The following is an 8483-nucleotide window of genomic DNA, read 5'->3' as shown; positions in this document are numbered from 1 at the left end:
GAGTCGGCATATACTTTTTCAGAAGCTGAGACTGGACACCTTGCAACGCAAGTCGTGGATAGCCAGTAGATACTAAGCGCTGCGGGGGCTTCTGAATACAATAGAGCTGGCGCAATCCAGATCGACATTGCTTGGAAAATGCGCTGGATCGCCCAGGAAAATATGGCCTGCAAGTTTCCTTGTGATACCAATTGGGGAAGATCTTTCATCTTGCTAACCTTGGAACCCCACGTAATGTGAGTGAACATCAAAACCGAAATAGCAACCGGAAGGACGCCCAGGGGATCTGCAGCCATAAGGTCAGGGAACCATAAAGCCCCCTGGCTAGAAAGAGAGGGTTCTACGGGTATTTGAGCCCTGACGCCATCAGGATTAAACCACTGTTGCAGAATGGCGAGCAAACCGGGTTGCCATCCGCTCATCGACCGAATACTCTCCATAAAAGCAAGCCAAAAAGGAAGTTGTAATATCGGAGCGAACGGAGCGAACGGAGCCAAACGAAGATGATGTCGTTTTAGCAGGCTCTTTTGAAACTGGGATGCTTCTAATGCACTCTGGCGGCTCACAAACTGTGGTGGTAGAAACCGTTGTTCCTTGGCGGCGGCATCCATAATATTTTTTCTCTTCATACGGGTATAGGCAAGGATCGCTGGGTTCGCAAGCAATCTTTTGTTTCGCTGCGATGTTGACCATATGAGAAAGGGTAACCCGAATGCTACCCGTGCTGTCATAGCCGTCAAGGGGATGGAGGCCACCCAGGGGAGACCGGTATATGTATGGACTATTTGAAGGAGATCGTGTGCGCACTCAATGGATGTGGAAACCATTTGGGTAGGCCGCGATGGGTGGAAATGGCGCCTCTGTTGAGCAGTCTCGCGCAGCCTCACGGCGCATTGCTGAGCCGGACATGATGCCCGAAGGAGCCGGGCATTCAGCCCACAGTGGGTAGTCCGCAAAGCATCGAGGGGTAACCTATACCCAGGCGCGGACATCGTGCCGTTCACCACTAAAACTGGTGGGTTCGACCATTCGGGAGAGTTGAGAGATCTCAAGCTTTGGTGGAAGGATAATCTATATCGCCGGAGATTATATCAACACGTGATTATACCGCTTATAACCTACCTTGGAAGGTTATCATCGATGGCCAAGCTCCCCGATCCTCATCTACAGCATACACTTCTGTCGGTAACGGCTTGTGTGTCGGCGTCCACTAATTTCCTCCGCTGACTGCAGGCCCATGATGTTGTTATCCGTGTCATCCATTGCTACTCTCGTGACGCTGCTCGCACTCTTTCTGACCGCTCCGCGATTATCTGGGTTTGTCTTCCGCCTTGTCTTCAAGTCGATTGGATGGCTTATTGCCAGGAAATACCGGTGGAAGCGGGACCTCATACGTGCGCGGATACGGCTAGATGAGGAAGAATACTACTCAAGAAGAGCCAAGTATGCGAAGCAGGAAGATGAGGATTGGGAAAAAGTTGAAACATACGGCATTGGGACTGCTACAAACGGGGATGCGGCGGGAAACGATTGGGAAGGCGTGATAGGATTCTTCCATCCATTTTGGTAAGGAAAAGAAATGAAAATGCTGCAATCGTCGTTCCCGGTGGAAGTCGACTGACTCATTGTTCTGCAGCAATGCTGGTGGCGGAGGCGAGCGTGTCCTTTGGGCAGCAGTAAGAGCAACACAAAACCGCTGGCCAAAAGCTATATGTGCAATCTACACAGGTGATAATGACCTGAATAAGACCACAATGCTTGAAAGAGTCGAGGTAGGTTATCTACTTTATTTTAATTTTTATTTTATTTTAATTTTTTTTTTTTTCTCCCTTTCGCTCTCTTTTATTCGAAAAGCACCTAATATGATCGGTAGCTAAAATGTAAAATATAGAATCGTTTCAATATTCGCCTTTACTCTCCAACAATAGTATTCCTATATCTTTCAACTCGCAAATATGTTCTCAGCAGCATATACCCACGTTTTACTCTCCTTGGTCAATCTTTGGGCTCCCTAATCCTCGGATACGACGCATTCACTCTCCTAATTCCTGACATCTTAATTGACACTATGGGCTATTCCTTCGTCCTGGCATTTTGCCACTTCCTTTTCCCTTCAATTCCGACCGGGGCGTACGTACACTACCCCACTATTTCGACAGACATGCTCAGCTCCCTTGATGATCTTTCAGGTACGAAAGGTTTAAACGCCGGTGCAGGGGCCGGCTGGAAAGGATATGCCAAGCGACAATATTGGCACGCGTTCGCGAAGCTATACGGCCGGGTTGGTGGCACAATTGATGTAGTTATGTGCAACTCATCCTGGACAGCCGCACATATACGCTCTCTCTGGCTCCCCTCGCGGCAAAAAAGGCGAGAATTCCAAGAACCCACCGTCGTCTTCCCCCCCGTGGCCGTCTCAGAGCTGGAATCAATAGAAATAGATCTCCCGCATGAGCGAGAATCACGCGAGCCAACAATCCTCTACATCGCGCAATTCCGCCCAGAGAAGAACCACGCCCTAATCCTTCGCGCCTTCTCCCGCTTCCTCAACGAATTCAAAAAGACTCATAAAGCTCCACACAGTCAATATCCACGACTAATCCTCATCGGCTCTGTGCGCCACTCCAGTCCCGACGAAACCCACATCTACAACCTCCGCCTGCTCGCCCACGAGCTCAAAATCCGTGACCACACGACCTTCCTCTGCGACGCCAGCTGGCCCACGATCCTCACCCACCTCCGCCACGCCTCCATCGGCGTCAACGCCATGTGGAACGAGCACTTCGGCATAGGCGTGGTCGAGTACCAGGCAGCGGGCCTGATAAGTGTCGTACATGATTCCGGTGGTCCCCGACAGGATATCGTTGTGGATTTGGGAGAAGGCGCGACGGGATTCCGGGCTACAACGGAGCCAGAGTTTGCGGCGGCGTTTGAGGCGGTGTTGGCGCTTCCGATAGAAGAGAGGGTGGCGATGAGGTTGAGGGCGAGGAGGTCGTCGAAGAGGTTTACGGACGAGGTGTTTGCGGAGAGGTGGGTGGGGGAGATCGGGAAATTGATTGAGTTAGAGAGTAAGAGGGGAGGAAGGGAGAAGAAGTAAGAAATTATGGTAAATTAAAATGGAACGGCGAATTTTTCGGCTGATTTATTTTGCATCTGTTAAGGTGGTACATCGCAGATTCAGATTCTTCAAACCTATAGAGAGATACGTTTCCCTCAGCTAGCTAATTTTCTTGTAATTTACCAAACCGAATGCCGTTGACAAATTAATTAATTATGATTCATTCATTGAAATTTGAATTTGCCATATGTCCTATGAAATGTAATCTACAAACCAAGGCAGAGACCCCTAACCCTCAATCGGGACCTGCACCTTTTCATCCCTTATCGTTGCCGAAATGAGAATTCTCCCCAAAAATACTGAGTGTGGGCATCTAGGTCTTGTTAGTACTATACACGTCCAATACATATTTACCTACACATTACATATCCGCATAAGAAGAGTTTAAAATAGGGCGTGAAATACACGCTGAGATGATGCTTTGGTTGAATAATGATATTAATGAATAAATAAATAAAAGGCGGAGATAAGACAAGCCTAGATAGACCGAATGTACCAGATAAAAATAAACACTATATGAAAATAGAAAAAAAAAAAAAAAGTAAATATATATCATATAAAAACAACCCTTCCGGTTTCAACCGGAGTCCATGAAAATTGATATTACTGTCGGTCCTCAACAACATAGCATCCAGGCCAAAGTTCCATTTTCCTCTATCCCGTGCGTAGCCAAAGGAAGAACGAAAAGAGAGGAAAGAAAAAGACTTGAAAACAACGGGGGAAAAGAGGGGCCAACCTAGGAAGGAAACGATGGGAAGCAAATATAAGAAATGGTGATAAAAATGACAATACTAATAATTAATATAACGAAAGCGGCCGTAAAGGGTATTCGTCCCGAACCAAAATAAATAAATAAATAAATAAATAAATAAATGTCATAAGAGGCAGATAAAGAGGATACAATGAAGAAATGGAAAGAACAAAGTCGCAAAGTAGATAGCGCCAACTGGGTCAGTCAATAAACCAACATTGCATTTCCCCCAGGGCTATCCCCAGCCGCTCCCCGTAGACGGAACACCCATCATCTGATCCTGCGACGGTGGTGCATGTGAGTAATTCTGCCCAGAACCGCTCACATACCCACTATTTAGCCCTGAATCGTCATCGTCGCCAAACCCATACTCCCCGCCAGAACTAGCATCATAATTACTCCTAGCTCCTCCACCTCCGCCAATATCGCTCCCATCGTCTGGCTGTGGTGCAAGCTGGTCCCACTGGAGAGTTTGGAGCGCAGGATACTGTGCGAGGAGTGCTGCTGGAAGTGTGAAGCCGGACGGCTTACCGTCCATCGGTGGTATATTCATTGGTTGGCTTATCGGCTGTAAGTGGCCGTGCATCTGTTGTTGATCTACGTAGGTCCGCTCGCGCTCGAGAGCCTCTTCGTCCATCAGAGGCTTTATACATACTCTGCCTGCTTCAGATCTGAAATGGCGGCCAAGCGCATCAGCTCTAGCGAACCTTCGTCCACAGCCCCAATGAGCCCCATGGGCCAGGTCTCCACGACAAACGAACTTCTTTTCCCCCGAATGAAGTGATTCGTGCCGCTTCCGGTCATGTTGACGGGCGAAGGCCTTACCACACACAGTACACACGAAAGGTCTTTCATCAGTATGGGTGCGGAGATGAGAGCGTAAATTGTAAGCTCTCGTAAATCGTTTCGGGCATAGACTACATTGGAATGTTGCTGGATGTTTTTGCACACGCTTAGAATCAGCACTACTGGCACCCGGCCGCTGAGGATCTGCAAGATCCAGGATATAGTTCCGACTGTCAATCGAAGAGGTCGACTGGCGGCGATTCTTCGCTGCTGCTGGAGATGTATCACGGGAAGCTGGAGTGCTCAAATTGCCCGTGCTGCCGTTAAACGGAGAAAGAGACCGCGATGGTGAGCTCGCACCCTGAGCAAGGGCTGCTGTGGTTGGAGATGACATCGGACGGGTGACGGCGTGTCCAAATGGATCGGACTTACTCCGTCCACGGGAACCTATTATTCCGTGTCATTTAGTATACAATTGCTTGAAGCAGTGCCCCAAAATTTAGATACGGGGAATGGAGTACTTACGACCAACGGGAGGGCTTAGAGTGTCCATGGCTGTCTCAGGTTTTGCTGGACCAAAACTCGTGGTTCGCGAGGGAGGTGCAAATTCGACATTGATAGAAGGGGGTGTCATTTGGGCAGCCTGGCCCATATCTCCAGGACTATTATGACTTTGAAATGCAGCGGCAGGTGCTGGCGAAGCCTCAGACCTGGAAACATACATATCGGGAGGGCTGGTAGGCCCAAGTTGATTTTTCACATGTTGGGTTAAGTGGAATGACCCATCTTGTCCGAGTTCTGGGCCGTGCTGCTGAGGTAGCAAGCGTGGGGAAATGTAGGGACTATGGGCTGGGCTAATCCCATGATGCTGGGCCTGATCCGATATTGAGAACGACTCCATTCCTAGAGCATTCTCGTACAGGCCCGGGTCATTTTGAGCTAATAGTAATGGAGAATGATTGTTTGTGTCTACATCAAACGTATCGTGATGGCCTAGATAGGGCGAAGGGGCAACAGAGGAAACATCTGAATGTTCCGACGGCGCTCTTTGATGAGTCTGGTAAATAGGATTTCCTAACATCCCATGCCAATCGGACTGAGACTGGCTCGTTAGAAAGGCTGCGCTTGCAGGATCTAATGACGCCGGGCGCGAATGGCCTGGGGTAAAATAGGCACCGGGATTGGAGACGGGCGATGATGGGCGTCCAGGGGACGCGTGGGAATCAGGTGGTATCAAAAGTGGGGGAGTCTGGTTGTGTGGAGATGACATTCTGCTCAAGTCAGCAGGGTTGACCGACTGGTTTATATGTTGCTGCTGTTGCTGCTGTTGCTGCTGTTGCTGCTGATTAAGTTGTGGGTCAAGCATGAAAGATGAGTCAAAATCGGATGTAGGGTTGTTATTGTTGTAAATAGGAAAATCTTCAAATTGCGGTTGGTTTGAGTTTAAAAGATTAGAAAAGTTTTCCTCCTCTTGAGCGGCTTTGATATTAGACGAACGCTCGAGCTGGCTGAGGAAGCCTGCCTCGAAAGATTGGGAGTACGGCTGGGGCTGACCAAAGGGTTGTGGTTCAGACGACTGAGCTCCAGTAGAGTGGAGAAAATTGGTATTATGCGCAGATGAGGCCAGGTAAGGAGTGGTTATAGGGAAGTGCTCATTAGCAGTGGTGAAAGTATTTGAACCGGGAAATACAGAGCCAGCAGGATCGTGTCCAAGTGGATGCCCCTGATTGTCGTGGTATTGGGGCTGGGGGGAGGGTGATGGATTTAAGGAGCGATTCTTATTGTCCGTTGAAAGCGGCCTCCCCCTGTTCTCCTGTGGAAAATCCATAGCGTACGTAGGTTAGAACGCGCGTGTATATCAGAGCGTTGGACAGGGTGGTGGGTAAGGCAAGTTGGTCTGTGGATGTATCCCGAATCGATCGGGGAATTGGAAAAAGCGGCGAAGCAATGGGTCTTCCCAGAGAAGGAAATCCACCTTTTTTGAGCTTATGAAGCGGGGTGATTGATTATGCTGACAGCGAACGGGCGGAATTGGACTGGAACGAGGCGATGGAAGATCGACACCGCCGGTGGCGGCGGTAATGGAATGGATATCGTAGTCCTCGGCTGGACGCGAAGAAAAACGGTCGCTTAATATTCTACGGGAGATCTGATGCGTGGCGCAAGCAGATGTTTCAAACATCAGGCCTAATGATCAACGCTTGTAGAAGAGCTACAGGACGTACCAATTCCAAGAGTAGATCGCACAACAATGGCAAGAAGAAAGTAGTCGAACAATGCGTGTAGAGAAGAGAGGGAAGGACGGAAGGGATTTAGTTGGGAGGGGGGTTGGTGGAGGCTGCTTGGCGCAGAGGTGTATGGACCCCCACTGTCACCGAGCGCACAAGGCAATCGGATGCAACTGAAATACGTCTGGAGCAGAGGCACAGAAAGGCTATCCGGCCAACGTGGGAACGAGACGAAACAATCGGCGATGGCGTTGGGGATGGGAAGAGAACGGTGGGGCGGTCTTCGCAGGAGGATAGTTAAGTAGGGGAGATGAGGTCGAGCAGGCCAAGAAAGGAAGGTCGGCCTTACCCCGGCCTGGCCCAGATGAACGGCGCCAGACAGCCAAGTAACGTCCATGTACCATTATGTACCACCCGCGCTGGAACAGCAGCGGAAGTTAGTTACATTGGCCACGCTTACAAATACATCAGCAGTACATAAAGATACCCCTCTGCACGCTCTCACCCCCGCCAACTCCATGCACTCCCATCAGGCAGAAAATGCATCATTTCGCACAGCCAGCTTGTATACAACGATATCATGCTTTGGTGTCCTACTTCTACATCTAAGTTCCGTGGTGCATGGATACTAGTACTAGTAGTTCAGAGCCATCCGGACCCTGTGCCCTAGAGCAGCCAGGTTGGCTTTATCTTCTCGTATCCTATCTACTAGTAGTCTTCAGTCCTTTGGCCCAGTGTAGGTCAGTTGTCATGATCTTTTGGGCATAACCAATACAGAATAGAAAATCCGTGCGCCATAGTTGGGCTGCAACTCACAGATAGCTTTCTCCTGTGCAGTATCAGCCAGGGATGGACGACCCTGGGTATAGCGTCGCAAGGCATACTTCGTTAGTGTTCCATCTCAAGTGTTCTTCTGTTTCTTTTCCATTAGTAGTATGGCTGTTGTCCAGCGATTCTCCATGCAGGAACCAGGCGAAGGAATGGCTTCTTCCTGGTCTCCGTCTTCCTGCAGGACTCAGCCACAAGGCTGAGCACCCTCAGTGCCAGTACAGCTACTTATTTTCTCCTTTCCCCCGCCAGGCCCACCAATAGAGGTTCTGTCGCGAGAAATATGGCTAATTCGGCGTAGGGCCTAGCGGATCTTCGTCTCCAGCGTCTTTATTTCTGTTTGGTTGGTTGTTCTCAAAAGCTGTATTCTGTACTCCGTATGCAGATGAGACATCCACAGCAGACTTCTTTGAACACTCCTTCACAAAAGCGGTGATGATGCCACGCCTTGTTTCAAATTGTCCACCGCGTTCTATCCCACTGGCAGGGTTGATCATCACTGCAAAATGAGCTGAGTGAGGATGTGCCGTCAGTATTCTGTACCTCACGGCAGGTACATACATTCATATACTCCTTGGCTGGTAACCAGCTCTCACAGCATCCTCCACCTCCATCTCCGCCATCATTCATTCATCATTTTGATTGACTGATCTTCGTGTCAAGATCATCAACCCTTGAAAAAAGGCCCGACTTAGCCTCGTGATCCGTGCCAGGGCTAAAATCTAAAAATAGCCATAGGCCCAAGCGTGTTTGTTGGCAGCCAACTGCGGTG

At 49.4% G+C, this 8483-nt stretch overlaps 2 protein-coding genes across 2 annotated transcripts; one reads left to right on the top strand and one right to left on the bottom strand.

Annotated features, from left to right (window-relative positions):
• Positions 1–841: 841 nt before the first annotated feature.
• Positions 842–3097, top strand: HCAG_05538 (conserved hypothetical protein; the record flags this gene model as incomplete). Its single annotated transcript, XM_001540021.1, has 4 exons — positions 842–945; positions 1234–1566; positions 1637–1772; positions 1892–3097. The coding sequence occupies 4 exons, from the start codon at positions 842–844 to the stop codon at positions 3095–3097; spliced, it is 1779 nt and encodes a 592-aa protein (XP_001540071.1).
• Positions 3098–4104: 1007 nt separating this feature from the next.
• Positions 4105–8334, bottom strand: HCAG_05537 (conserved hypothetical protein; the record flags this gene model as incomplete). The annotated part of the gene is made up of 8 exons (XM_001540020.1): positions 4105–5102; positions 5181–6468; positions 6679–6761; positions 7233–7302; positions 7542–7591; positions 7700–7742; positions 8086–8210; positions 8283–8334. The coding sequence occupies 8 exons, from the start codon at positions 8332–8334 to the stop codon at positions 4105–4107; spliced, it is 2709 nt and encodes a 902-aa protein (XP_001540070.1).
• Positions 8335–8483: the final 149 nt, after the last annotated feature.

Source organism: Histoplasma capsulatum, genomic scaffold (genome assembly GCF_000149585.1).
Source record: "Histoplasma capsulatum NAm1 scaffold_5 genomic scaffold, whole genome shotgun sequence".
Lineage (NCBI taxonomy): Eukaryota > Fungi > Ascomycota > Eurotiomycetes > Onygenales > Ajellomycetaceae > Histoplasma > Histoplasma mississippiense.
The sequence above is the reverse complement of the archived record's forward strand: the minus strand, read 5'-3'. Positions and strand labels throughout refer to the sequence as shown.